We start from the raw sequence: 12,903 nt of genomic DNA, 5'->3' as shown, positions 1-12,903 counted from the left end.
CACTTTTATCAACTGCTCACCTATCAATGATGCATCATCAAGCATTGCCATGCCGTGAAGGGGAAGAACGAGTGGCGAGGATGTGTCGTGCGGTATGGGTGCGGCGAGCTGTGACAAGGTTCTACCCCGGTTTATTTTTGGCGCTGATCTATTCATAGTAAGCACGGCACACGGGACCGCTGCAGGCGTTTTGGCATCATGGAGCAAATGTCAGAGCCTATAAATCACCGGCCATGCTGCCCATCCTCCGCCCCTCCTCCCTCTCTCCATCACTCCCCCCGCCGACGTCCGCCAACTCGACGACCAGCGCCTACATCGCGTTGCTCGTCGGACACGTCTTTTCCTGAATTTTCCGCCCCACGTCGACTCGGTTCTCCGTTCGCAACTCGCACCAGTCAAAACATAACCGTTCGAAATGCGGTTTCAAACATTCTTTACAGATACCCGCGCGTCTGCGCAAGCACATGTTCTCCTCCTCGTATCCCTTGCCCTCGCTGCGTCCGCACAGGACCGCACGACGGAGAAGGCCGAGGCCTCTATAACCGGTACGTTGCCCCGTCCTCCAACGCCACTGTCGCTATCTCCCTTTCGACCTCGGTCATTGCGGACAGAATTGATGGCTTACCATCGTGTGGCCCACAGACCCTACGCAGGAGTGCACGCCGTATTACTACGCGCCGTCGGCCAATTATATTCACAACTTTCCAACTATCTGGCAGCCCGCGACCATCCTCCCCACCGACACCGCCGCGCAGGCGAAATGGGCGAGCATTTCCAGTAGCGTCCCCACTAACATCCAACCTCGCGGCACCGCCATGGGCGACTTTTCCAACGTGACCTACGACACCGTCAACGACCCCGCCTGTTGTGAGTATCTTTCTTCGTCGTTGGTTTTGTTTCTTCCCAGCGCGGTCGTGCTATTTCGGCATCGTGCTTCGTGAGCGTCGTCGAGGGCGCTTGAAGTTCGAAGTTCAACATCTATTCGGAGATTCCAGAAGCCGCCGAGCCCTGTTCTACGCCACCCTTATCAAGTTAGAGGTGCTGTCGCGAGGGTCGCGGCGTTTGATCGGTTTGTCAAGGGTCGAATGATTCGGTTTGCGTGGTGGGCGGTATCGATTTGTGAGATGCCGATCAGTTTGAGCGCTGTTCTATGGATTTTGTTCCATTCTTATGTGTTGCGCTTGAAACTTTCTGACCGACATGAGCACGTCCGTCACGACGCGCCGCACGTTTCGCTCTCTCATGATTTTGCATATGGACATATCTTTGTTGGTTGCTAGATTGCGTTCCTGAACTCTACCTCTTTACAGGGTGGACCGCAGCCAAATGCACGACGCCCAAGCTTGCCGGTCTCCAGCCCGATGTGTCGAGTGTCCCGGAGCCCAAGACGATCGGGTACGGATTCGACGACGGCCCTAACTGCTCGCATAACGCATTCTACGACTACCTACAGTCCAAGAACCAAAAGGCGACGATGTACTTCATCGGGAGCAACGTTATGGACTGGCCTCTTGAGGCGCAGCGTGCGTTGACCGACGGCCATGAGATCTGTGTCCGTAAGTTGATCAGTTATATCTGAACGTGGCTGGCTTGGCAAATCTCTGACGTGATGGGATCTGTCTGCGTGGTTGTTGGCGGGTCAGACACATGGTCACATCGATATAGTGAGTGTTATCTTCCAAACCGGACAAAATGGATGCTAACGCGCCTCTTTAAATTAGTGACTTCGTTTTCGAGCCCAGACGCATTCGCAGAACTTTGGTACACGGTATGTTCTACCGATATATCGTGGAACTCGGCCGCTAATATGCGCCACAGATGCAAGCAATCAAAGCCGTCACTGGCGTTACGCCAACCTGCTGGCGGGTGCGCCTTCCCTCTCTCTGTCCACTTATCCCAAACTGACCGTTGCTCCACATGCCAGCCTCCATTTGGTGATGTCGATGTGAGCGCCTGTAGTTCTGCTTGCATCATTGCACAAGCTAACCGTGTAACCATTCCCTGAATGACATTGTAGGACCGCATCCGGGCGATCGCCAACGGCCTCGGGCTACAGACGATCCTGTGGAAGTACGACTCGAATGATTGGCGGGCCGGCGTCGGCGGTGTCACTGCCCAGGACGTTGACAACGACTATCAGTCGTTCATCAACAACGCCACGAGCGGCACCTTCAACACTGTACATTCTTGCTCGCTATACCGTATGAACAATTTATTGACGACAGTTCGGTGTCGCAACAGCAAGGTGGCATCATGCTCACGCATGAGCTGAATAACTTCACGATGTCGGAGGCCATGAAATACTATCCCATGCTCTCGAGCGCGTTTGCGGTAAGTTTGCTCGTTGCTCGTCGTAATCAATAAAGTTGATCAAGCTCTTTACTACGGCAGCATATCGTTCCTGTAGGTGTCGCGCTGAACAAAACGCAGCCCTACGTGGAGAGTAACTACTCCATGCCGTCGTTCGCACAGTGTAAGTTTCCTATCCCGCTTCCTTCAAACGCTTTCAGCTATTATCACATCAATAGCTTGGCTAACACGGCGATATAAACAGACATTGCAGGGACCTCCACCTCCAATGGCTCCTCATCTACGGGCAGCTCGTCCACTAGCTCGTCCAGCAGTGCTTCGAGTAGCTCCTCATCGTCCCACAGTGACACGTCTGGCGGTTCGGCGCAGGGCAGCAAGTCTGCCGCCCTACCCTCTACACCCTTGCTTAGCGCGCACTGGGCCATCGTCGCTGGCGCGGGGCTGCTTGCGAGCCTCGTGCTCTGAAACTTACCTCTACTGTCCCACACCTGACAGACCGTCTGCTGATGCGCCCCGCCTGCATGGACGGACTTCTAGACTGGACCAGACTGGGCTGACGAACTCGCTCCTTTCTTAATCCACGACGTACTTTAGTTAGTATAGCTATTTATCACCTTCGCCCGCTCTGAGATCTGTGCTCTCGGACGACATACTTGTTCATCCCGCCACACCCCATATTGACTGTCGAGTACACATCACGCTGAGCCTGTTTGTTCTTGGCTCCGGCTTTGCATATACCTCTCGGTTTACGACGTCGTCACGTATGCTATTCGTATGCTCTTGCCTGTCGAATACAACGGTTGACTCGACAGTAGCCAGTAATGTGTCCATATATATCTATACAAAAAGTTGATGTTGGCCGCTGCTTATGTCCGACGACGAATCTGCACAAGAGCCTCAAAAAGGCATTACACCTCCCAAAGTGGCTTGGGCGGGCGGGCGAAAGGACTTAATGAGCTCGGTGATAGTGCTCATATTGGTAAGCACGGATTGTCCGCGGACCATCATGACGTATGTCTTGGCTGTGTATTCCTGCGATGTATTTGTTGCCGCAGCGTCTCCGCGTTACAGCATCTTCTCCTTTCACTCATCTTCCCGCAACGAGCGCATTACCCGCTCCTAGATTTTTTGGTATTTTCTCGAGCGGCGGCATCGACAAGAAAGAAACAGATTTCTGGTTTAGAGAACAGTGTCGGTGAGTGCAAGTACTATGTCATGTGAGAGTCGCGTTTTGATGGCTGAATGTTGGTTTGTTCGTTGTTCGGCTGTGCTTTCATCGGGAACTCTGCGTATCCCTATAGGGAGCTACAGCTAAAAACAGATTTCACACAGTCAGAACTTTCCTAGAAGAATCACTGTGCTACGAGCAGAACCCAATACGTCACCTTTTGAGTTCATATAGCGAATATGGCAAAGTGGTATGTTTAATCTATGCATCCCCATCGCCTCAATCAGGAAGCTTTCTTGAATGGAGCCGTACTTATATCTCGCCCTCGCCCGTTTATCCCCGTGGCCGTCGTTTCTCCATACTGTCCGCCGATATTCTAGGATTGACCTGTTCTCGCTTGTGCTGGTGCGTTTTCTCAGTCTCCCTATACCGAGCCCGGCCGTTTACACTCCTGTCTCTTCGGCACTATCACTCAATTTTCATCAAAAAAAAAAACTCATGCGCAGACAATAACTTTCTTCCTCGGGGCAATAGCTGGTATCGTACTCTTTGTGCGACGTATCAGCGAGTTCGTCAACGCGACGAAGGCGTCGTACGTATCATCGCTCCATCCACCGATTTCTTCTTTTCTCACCTCAAACTCGAACAGGTTGCAAGAAAAAGGCTGGACCGTGTCTAACCAGGGTGTCTCTGTGCGCACTTCCAAGCGGTTGGACCGCGAAGACTACATCGACGCTACACAACGGTACGCGCGCCATCCTCGCACTGACGTCAACTTCCTGTTGATACTTGCTATACATGGGATAGGGGCATCATGAAAGTCGTGGGTGCGTCCAAATTTGGTCATGCCGCATCTGCGAGCACGACAAGCCTCGACGGCGAGGACCGCGCGAACGCCGACGGGAGCAGCAACAAGAACGGTGGCACGGAACGCAAAAAGCGGAGCCTCCTTCGGCGCAACAAGGCCAAATGATTCATCGCAAACGCACATCATGTTTTTTGTAGAGGTGGCATAGGGGTTTCATTTTGCTAACATTTGCTTTCATCTCCGCTTCTCTTGTTTCGTTTGGTCTCGGTCTGTTTATTACTCGAGCTAATCTATTTATTATGGTGTCAATGACTCGTAGCGGCATTAGTGTAAACTACATACGTTTAAATAGTGAAATTGCTCGTGTCAGGGATGGCTGCTTTGACCCAGCACTTGAAGATCCCGCTGCCTTCGACTGAGGGAGATGGGGCACGCTATTCAAGGGAAGCTGGTATCCAATGGGAACGAAAAAATCGCATGCATTAGCCGAGACTGGGCACTTGTATTTTCAGAGGAAGATACCACGAACAATCTTTGAAACTGCATAAGACGGCCGATGAAAATTGGGGTGAACGGTAGCAATCGCCTGCAGAAGAATCTTGGCATTGTCTCTACTTACGACTGATGTTGTACTTAGATCGAATTCTTGAGGACTCTCAAGAAAGAGCGTATCACAGATGAAAATTGAACTCCATAACAAAACACACCTCTAGCTAGTCATGTCACTAACACACTCCCAGCCACCTTTCAGGCTCTCTTTCCAAAGTGTAACCTTACCGTCGCCGCAACTGACGGCAAGGATGTTCCCCGCGAGACTCCACGAAACACGCCACACGACATCCGGGAATTTCCCTGGAGCAGCGGGTGGAGCTCCGGTGGGCGAAATGCTTGTTGGGTCTAGTGCGGTCCTGGTCCAATGTGAAGTAGGTGTGTCTTTGGTCCAAATCAGAACGGTTTTATCCTATAAGCGAGTTAGTCAAAGATCGTCATAGTCACATTTGAAGGCAGACGCACCTGTGAAGCCGTGGCGATGTAGCTCCTCGGCAGCCCAATATTGGGTGCCCATGCAACATCACGAACCCAGTCCGTGTGCCCTTCCAACACATCCTCCTCCGTCCAAGTCTGCGTCTCCTCGCTATACGCCCAAATCTTTACGAGGTTGTCGCATCCGGCGCTCACAAAACGCTTCACGGGAGCACTGGATGGCTGACCAGGGGCGGTAGACGCGGGAGCAAGCAACGCGCCAGGGCGTGTGGCGGGGGCCCAGGAAACGGCATTGCAGCCAATTGCATGTGCCTCGAAAACGTCCGCGCCCCATTGGCCATCGTCTAAGATATCCAGGTCAGTGGTTGTCTCCACATATCATGTGAGAATGCGGCTACTTTTAAAAGTGAGCACAGATATCTTTCCATCAGAGGATGCACAAGCGAGGATGGCGCCGAGCTCGTGTGGGGCCCATGAAACCGAGTTCACTATCCCAGCATGAGTAGAGCGAAATGCATGGATCGAGAGAGCGTGCACCTGAAGCCGCATGCAATGAGTGCTCCTTGATCTTAGCCCATCCCTCCGCGTTCGACTGCTGCTCCTTCCAAATAAGCACCTTTCCATCGTACGAGCATGACGCCAGGATGTGCCCATACTTAGGATGTGCCCATGCGACCTGCCATACTGGACCAGTATGTCTGCAACCAAAGGGCAACATTGTGTGAGCGAGAACAAATACGACAGGGCGACAGATAGATTCATACCCTTTGAGAGTCTGTCCAGTACCCCGCTGCTGCTCTCCGTCCACGATGTCGAACACCTTCACTGTTCGGTCCGAGGAGCATGTTGCCAGACGCTTGCCGTAGTAATCCAGCTGAGCATCATGCTATTCTCGGGCGAAGAACATATTGTCAGACTGCCAGAACCGTTGCGCTTACAGTAATTCAAGAAAGACCTACGATCATGTCCTCATGAGCCGTTTCGATCGGTAATGGGTCCGCAGGCGGCTATAGCACGTCAGAAAAGTAGCACTGTCGTATTCACGACACAATAGCGCACCATGGCGGATAAATTTCTGTTCGTTCTCTGCAGTGCAGGGAGCTAGATTGCAGTCTAAATCCAAACGGTGTAGACGTGTCCATTGCTACGTGACTTTGTGACGATGCAGAGTCACAGTTGTGACCAGTCGTGCTTTATCTCAACTGGCCCGGGAACGGCTAACCGCTGAGGTTGTCTATTAGACCTGTAGACAGTGGACTTGTAGATAAGTGGATGGTACATCTACAAGCTCAGTCATTCTAGGAGTGTGGTGTTGAGAACTAGCCAGTGTGTGCTAGTTCAATGCTGAGTGAGTTGTCCAAATGCAGCAGAATTAGATTGACATGAATGACAGGCATCTGGGAAACCATCCCCTTGTATTAGCTCTGGATTATATCTAATAGTGTCTAAAAGTATCTAAAAGTGTTAATAGCATCTGAAGCTGTCTAATTGTTGGACTGAGGCAAATTGCCTTCGTCATCTCTTTCTTATGATTTACTTATTGCGTACTTACTTGATGAGCTCGGAGATTGCCGAAGTACTATACAGCTCTCAGCCACTGCACTTGTAGTTACTGACGCCTTCAGTGTCGGGCTTCCCTCAGTGATCTACACAGACGCTGAGGTGAGCCCGCTTCTTCTTAAGACATAGATGTCACTTTTACTTATGCTTCTATCACGTAGTAATACTTCTAGGTACTTACCAATTAAATATACAGTGATCTACACAGACGCTGAGTAATACTTCTAGCCCATATTCCAACAGGTTATGGGTGTTATGATCACGTTCTATCGGGCCTACACGGCGGTCTATACCGATACGATCATCACAAATATCACGCGGCCTCACAGGTTGAGGCGTACACCAAGGTACAGATATTAACCTTGGTCATCCACTCCCAACGGATCACCTTATCGTTGGTCGAGTATCACGGGCCTATTGTATTAGCGGGCATGGAACGCCGCCTTATAAATTACTCACACGCAGGGCATGAACCTCCTAGTCTCTCCTGGCCGGAAGGAGACCAACGGAGAAGCACAAGAGTAGTCGTTATTGAGAGAGACGACTTAGAGAATACCTACAGATACATATTCGGTATTCTCACGCCCTACTTCCTGAAGTAGTATAAAAGGCCCATAGAATAGGCTGAGGATCTTCAGTCTATTCTCTTCGTTCACTGTGGTCTTCCTACCACAGTACTTCGTTCCCCTGTATCTTCACATACAGGGATCTTCGTTCAGTACTGTCTTCCTACAGTACTCCTTCGTTCTTAGGCAGTCTTCATACTGTCTACTCTCATTGCTACATCGCAATACACTTCTGGCTCCTGTGCTACACGTACAGTCGAGACCACCGTTCCACACATCCTCCACGAGTGACCTAGGGAAGAACCTCCTACTCTTGGGGTTACCGACGAGCAGTCGTAACACTAGAATAGACTCTTCTGCCCCTACCTTGCTCGCACCAGCTTGCTGCCACACCCTCTCTCATAACCTTGCTCAGTGGGGATATAGACCCCCATTGAGAAAGCGTTACTGCACACACTCTGGAGCAAGACCTAGGCCAGGAATACCCACCCGGCACTAGACGTATCAATAACCAACTCCGTCACAACAATCGCCCTATCCGGCGCGAAGGGGATTTCTGGGTCTACGAAGACAATAACAGAACTGCCCCTCCGAATTACGATAACTGCTCATACCGAAACGGGCGTTATTACTTCACACTTGAAGACGGAACAGAAGAAGAGGATATTTGGAACGAAATAGAAGCTCAGTGGGAACTAGCCCCACCATACAGGGAACCGGCGCCGGTAATCCCCGAAGACTCGGAGCAAGAGGAAACAACCTCGGAATCAGACTCCGACTCACCAGACCAAACACCGATCAACACCCGAAACGAACCACTCGCCAAAATGTCGGGACAAGCTTCGACTTCTACAAACACCCCTTCCGCAACAGTACAACCCGGAAGAGGAAAAGTCAAACTCCCAGACAATTACACAGGCGACCGCATTGAATCCCAGAAATTCATGCTCCAATGCCTCCTTCTTTTCGCAGCAGAATCCGATCGGTACAAGACCGATCAAGACAAAATATCCCTTGTGCTCTCATGCATGAGATACGGCACGGCGGGAGCTTGGGCAGAGAACTTCCTCCTCAAATCAGTAGGAGCGGATCCACCTACCGATCTAGGCACCTGGAAGGACTTTTTAGCCAAGTTCAAATTACAGTTCAGGGAGACGGGCAAGACCGACAAAGCACGAAGCGCACTTATGGCCTCCTCCCAAGGACGAATGACGGTTGATGAATACTCCAACCAATTCATTCTCATCGCCGCCGACGCCGACATCTCCGATAAAGAGCAAGTCCCTTACTTCCAATGCGGGTTAGACCCGCGCGTCATGGACAAAATATACGACAAGGAAGTTCAACCAAAGGATACGATTCAGGACTGGATCAATACAGCCTGCGAAATAGATGGACGACTTCGAGCCAGAACAGCTCAAAAAGCCATCCTCGCCAACTCCACCTCCTTTCGAAGCGATTATCTGAATCGTTTTCATAACCAAATCTCTCCCCGCTACAATTCCACAAACGCCCCTCGCAGAATGAACAACCAGGTGGTTGACATGGATATTGACGCTACCAGAAAGCGTAACGCCGAAAGTCAAAAGAGAAAATTTGACGGCAAGCGAACCACCTCCTGTCCCAACTGCGGAAAGCCAGGGCACTCTAGCGCTAACTGTTGGTCACCACGCAGAGGCGTTCGCCCAGTTCGAGGAAACTCGAAAAGACGCCTGGGTACGACAGGGAGAGGAAACCGCGCGGTTGATTTGGAGGGAGAAGACGACGCACCCGCTATGGGAAACCAAGCGGGAATATATCGAGGAATGGAGACAGAGGACGTCCCTCGCAACGACCAGCGGGTACCACAACCTGGTCCTTCGATGGAACGTCCTCACTCTACCCCATCCGGACGACCCCAAACGAACCATGGGCAACGCGCTATGTTACCTAACGGACGACGGGGAGACGGAAGCGTCAGTCATTCTGCTCGAATCGGAGCAGTACTCGGAGAATTAGGGGAAGATGAAGCAAGAGAAGTAATCTTGGGACACGCGGAGCGTTTTTCCTGACCTCTCCCTCACCAGCGAAGGAGAGAGGTCAAGGACAACCCGAGTTTGATGCCCGCACTTGTATTCGTATCGGAGCAATGAACGACCGTATCATCACCCCCATACGCCTGAACGTGAAAGTATCAAATAGGAGTCAAAACGCTGGAGCAAAGGCAACCATCGACTCGGCCTGCGAAGGGGTTATAGTAAACGAAACTTGGGTCAAGAGACATCGTTTCCCCACCTATACACTCAACAACCCCATCCGCGTCCGGAACGTCGATGACACCATTAACAAAGCAGGTCTCATCCGATCCGCCTTGGATGTGAACCTCACCATTCGGGACATCAGTGGACGAACGCATACCGAGCGCGTCCAGATGTTTATCTCCAATCTAGGGAAAGACGACCTTATCCTGGGAACAGATTGGTTGAAATACCACGATCCCTCCATCGAATGGAGGCGACGTGAAGTGCACTTTGATCGGTGCCCCCAGAAATGCCAGCAACCATATGGGTTCACTAGGGCAAGGGAAGAACCGCCATACAGCAGGCAGTTATCAGACGTGGAGCCACGGCACAAACCACGCATCAATGAGCGCGAAAAACAGCGCCTCGAACACCTCCGAAGACTATCGGAAGATGTAGGACTCCGCGATCACAGCGGAACGTTTGGCGTCCGACTACGAGCATACCTCAAAAGGAAATGGCTCCTAAAGGACATAAGGAAATACGCAGAAGAGAAACGAAAGGCTCAAGACAAGCCATCTCTTTCACCAAACGGGGGAGAACCTGATCTCCCAGACAAACCCTCAGGAAAACAGGCCACCCGGGACCCAGTTATTCGGAAACTGGCCCCCGAACCGTCAGGATTTGCCAGTTTCGACCAAGACCTGGAAGACGAAATTATTGTCACCAATCTAAAGGAAAGAGTTCCCAAGGCGCATCACGAATTTTTGGACATCTTTAGCGAACGAAAGTCGCAGCGACTCCCAGAACACACTTACTGGGACCATGCCATCGACTTGAAACCAACCTTCAAACCTCAAGTGCCCAAAATCTACGCCCTGAGCCCAGAGAAACACGACGAATTAGGAAAATTCATCAAGGAACATCTGGAGAGAGGAACCATCCGTCGATCCACCTCGCAAACAGCAGCCCCATTTTTCTTTATAGGAAAAAAGGATGGAAAACTACGCCCGGTACAGGACTATCGCCACTTAAATTCGCACACCATCCCGAATGTGTGCCCCCTTCCACTAATTCAGGAACTACTGGATGTGATAAAAGGGGCCATCATTTTTAGCAAATTGGACGTGCGATGGGGATACAACAATATACGCATCAAAGAAGGAGATGAGTGGAAGGCGAGCTTCATTACCCCGTTAGGTTCTTACGAGCCTACGGTGATGTTCTTCGGCCTAACCAACTCGCCAGCCACCTTCCAAGCTATGATGAACATGATCTTCAGGGAGCTCATCACAGCCCGGAAGATAACCGTATATATGGACGACATCCTCGTCTTCTCCAAAACCATGGCGGAACATGTTAAAATCCTAAACCAAGTTTTCCAAATCCTACGCGACAACGATCTATATTTGAAACCCGAAAAATGTGAGTTTTACAAGGAAAAGCTCCAATATCTGGGATATACAATTTCAAAAGACCATGTCGCCATGGAGGACTCAAAGGTGGACGCAATAAAAGATTGGCCAATCCCACGCACAGTCCGCGACATTCGCTCCTTCTTGGGCCTAGGGAATTTTTACAGGCGCTTCATCGACAAATTCTCACTCATCGCGCGCCCCCTACACGACCTTACCAAAAAGGACGAGAAATGGAACTGGACTGCAAAATGCCAAGAAGCTTTCGAACGATTAAAGAAAGCTTTTATCAGTAAACCCGTCTTGAACTATCCAGATCCCATGCATCCATACCGATTAGTAACGGACGCATCACTAATCGCCTATGGAGCTACCCTTCTACAAGAAGGAAAAGATGGCGACTGGCACCCAGTCGCTTTCCTTTCTGGATCGTTTTCACCAGCAGAGCGGAATTACGATGTTCACGACCGGGAACTCTTGGCTATAATAAAAGCGTTGGAACACTGGAATCACTACCTCGAAGGAGCACGACATCCCTTCGAGATTTGGACAGATCACAAAAACCTGGAACATTTCCAAACGGCGCGAGACCTATCACGGCGACACGCCCGTTGGAGCCTTTATTTGAGCAGATTCGACTTTACACTCAGCTATAAAGCAGGATCAACAAATCACTCCGATGCTCTGTCCAGGCGTCCAGACCTAAGTGAGGGGGTAGAATCTGACAACAAATCTCAAATTTTACTCCCGGCCAAGCTTTTCAACAAATCCGACGAAACATTGGTAGAACCGTCCCCGACACGGCATATAAAGTCCACGGAAATCGCCTCCTCAAACCTCATTTCCCTCATCCGACACTCGAAATCGGAACATGATGCCTTAACAAGGGTAGCCCTCGCAAAGCTCTTACGAGTAGGACCACAAGGGATGAGAGGATTATTGGGACATTGGACACATGAAGACGGAATCACCAGACGCAACGGCCACATATGCGTCCCCAAAGACGACGTCATCCGAAGACTCATCGTCAAAACACATCACGACGCACCCGCGGTAGGACACCTGGGTAGAGCAAAAACATTGGAAATGGTACAACGACACTACTGGTGGCAAAACATGACTAAATTCGTCCACGAATATGTGGATGGATGTGCCATATGCCAGTCTACGAAGAACTTGACACACAAGACACACCCACCGATCCACCCTCTGGAAACCACCAACGTTCCTTGGCGATTCATCTCGACAGATTTCGTCACGGACCTACCCGAAAGCAAAGGTTTCGACTCAATTAACGTGGTAGTGGATCAAGGTCTGTCAAAAGGCATAGTCATCACCCCATGCAAGAAAACGATCACGGCAGAAGAAACAACCGTGCTTTTCCAAAATAACGTTTTTAATCGACATGGACTGCCGACCAAAATAGTGTCCGATCGGGGCCCTCAATTTGCGGCCAAATTCACCCGAAAACTCTGGAAACGGCTAGGAATCACCGCCGCTCTCAGCACGGCGTATCATCCCCAAACAGATGGAGAAACGGAACGGGTAAACCAGGAGATCGAGCAATTCCTGAGAACGTTCTGCAACTACCATCAGGACAATTGGGTAGACCTTTTGCCGTTCGCCGAATTCTCACACAACACACGAAAACACTCGGCCACCGGGAAATCCCCTTTCGAAGTGCTATACGGTTTCAATCCCCCCTATTCAGCTGACACGGCGCTGGAGACAAAGGTACCTGCGGTAGCTGAACGCATTAGGACGATCACAGAAGTTCAGGAAGAAGCCGCTGCCAGCTTACAAATAGCCAGCAATTACGCCAAAGACCGGGATCTTCACAGGAAACTTCCCCAATGGGAGGAAGGAGACCAAG

At 50.8% G+C, this 12,903-nt stretch overlaps 6 protein-coding genes across 6 annotated transcripts; 4 read left to right on the top strand and 2 right to left on the bottom strand.

Moving 5' to 3' along the window:
• The first annotated feature begins 261 nt into the window (after window positions 1-261).
• HETIRDRAFT_148032 (carbohydrate esterase family 4 protein) lies at window positions 262-3,177 on the top strand. Its single transcript, XM_009553002.1, has 11 exons — window positions 262-545; window positions 643-867; window positions 1,311-1,556; window positions 1,644-1,664; window positions 1,722-1,768; window positions 1,819-1,866; window positions 1,925-1,945; window positions 2,018-2,179; window positions 2,242-2,331; window positions 2,392-2,473; window positions 2,555-3,177. Exons 1-11 carry the CDS (start codon window positions 416-418, stop codon window positions 2,773-2,775), a joined length of 1,293 nt encoding a protein of 430 aa, XP_009551297.1. The 5' UTR covers window positions 262-415; the 3' UTR covers window positions 2,776-3,177.
• Window positions 3,178-3,347: 170 nt separating this feature from the next.
• On the top strand, window positions 3,348-3,657 carry HETIRDRAFT_327948 (uncharacterized protein; the record flags this gene model as incomplete). Its single annotated transcript, XM_009553001.1, has 2 exons — window positions 3,348-3,505; window positions 3,612-3,657. 2 exons carry the CDS (start codon window positions 3,348-3,350, stop codon window positions 3,655-3,657), a joined length of 204 nt encoding a protein of 67 aa, XP_009551296.1.
• HETIRDRAFT_411809 (uncharacterized protein) lies at window positions 3,413-4,530 on the top strand. Its single transcript, XM_009553000.1, has 5 exons — window positions 3,413-3,505; window positions 3,612-3,883; window positions 3,985-4,070; window positions 4,128-4,223; window positions 4,286-4,530. Exons 2-5 carry the CDS (start codon window positions 3,779-3,781, stop codon window positions 4,449-4,451), a joined length of 453 nt encoding a protein of 150 aa, XP_009551295.1. The 5' UTR covers window positions 3,413-3,505; window positions 3,612-3,778; the 3' UTR covers window positions 4,452-4,530.
• Window positions 4,531-4,724: 194 nt separating this feature from the next.
• HETIRDRAFT_174450 (uncharacterized protein) lies at window positions 4,725-4,892 on the bottom strand (the record flags this gene model as incomplete). The annotated part of the gene is made up of 1 exon (XM_009552999.1): window positions 4,725-4,892. One exon carries the CDS (start codon window positions 4,890-4,892, stop codon window positions 4,725-4,727), a length of 168 nt encoding a protein of 55 aa, XP_009551294.1.
• Window positions 4,893-4,995: 103 nt separating this feature from the next.
• HETIRDRAFT_421852 (uncharacterized protein) lies at window positions 4,996-6,332 on the bottom strand (the record flags this gene model as incomplete). The annotated part of the gene is made up of 7 exons (XM_009552998.1): window positions 4,996-5,247; window positions 5,301-5,614; window positions 5,669-5,758; window positions 5,808-5,968; window positions 6,035-6,156; window positions 6,230-6,277; window positions 6,330-6,332. 7 exons carry the CDS (start codon window positions 6,330-6,332, stop codon window positions 4,996-4,998), a joined length of 990 nt encoding a protein of 329 aa, XP_009551293.1.
• Window positions 6,333-8,223: 1,891 nt separating this feature from the next.
• Window positions 8,224-9,447, top strand: HETIRDRAFT_328773 (uncharacterized protein; the record flags this gene model as incomplete). The annotated part of the gene is made up of 1 exon (XM_009552997.1): window positions 8,224-9,447. One exon carries the CDS (start codon window positions 8,224-8,226, stop codon window positions 9,445-9,447), a length of 1,224 nt encoding a protein of 407 aa, XP_009551292.1.
• Between the last annotated feature and the right edge of the window lie 3,456 nt (window positions 9,448-12,903).

This window comes from Heterobasidion irregulare (genome assembly GCF_000320585.1).
Source record: "Heterobasidion irregulare TC 32-1 unplaced genomic scaffold scaffold_11, whole genome shotgun sequence".
NCBI lineage: Eukaryota > Fungi > Basidiomycota > Agaricomycetes > Russulales > Bondarzewiaceae > Heterobasidion > Heterobasidion irregulare.
Note: the sequence above shows the minus strand (reverse complement) of the source record. Positions and strands in the feature narration are given on the sequence as shown.

What these genes read in the sequence shown, in the direction of transcription:
- HETIRDRAFT_148032 (XM_009553002.1), top strand. Translation starts at nt 416, where the DNA reads ATGCGGTTTCAAACATTCTTTACAGATACCCGCGCGTCTGCGCAAGCA. An exon ending in TCGCAGAACTTTGGTACACG is followed by an intron (nt 1,769 to 1,818) that starts GTATGTTCTACC and finishes TATGCGCCACAG; the next exon opens with ATGCAAGCAATCAAAGCCGT. An exon ending in TTACGCCAACCTGCTGGCGG is followed by an intron (nt 1,867 to 1,924) that starts GTGCGCCTTCCC and finishes TCCACATGCCAG; the next exon opens with CCTCCATTTGGTGATGTCGA.
- HETIRDRAFT_411809 (XM_009553000.1), top strand. Translation starts at nt 3,779, where the DNA reads ATGGAGCCGTACTTATATCTCGCCCTCGCCCGTTTATCCCCGTGGCCG. An exon ending in GTCAACGCGACGAAGGCGTC is followed by an intron (nt 4,071 to 4,127) that starts GTACGTATCATC and finishes AAACTCGAACAG; the next exon opens with GTTGCAAGAAAAAGGCTGGA. An exon ending in TACATCGACGCTACACAACG is followed by an intron (nt 4,224 to 4,285) that starts GTACGCGCGCCA and finishes TACATGGGATAG; the next exon opens with GGGCATCATGAAAGTCGTGG.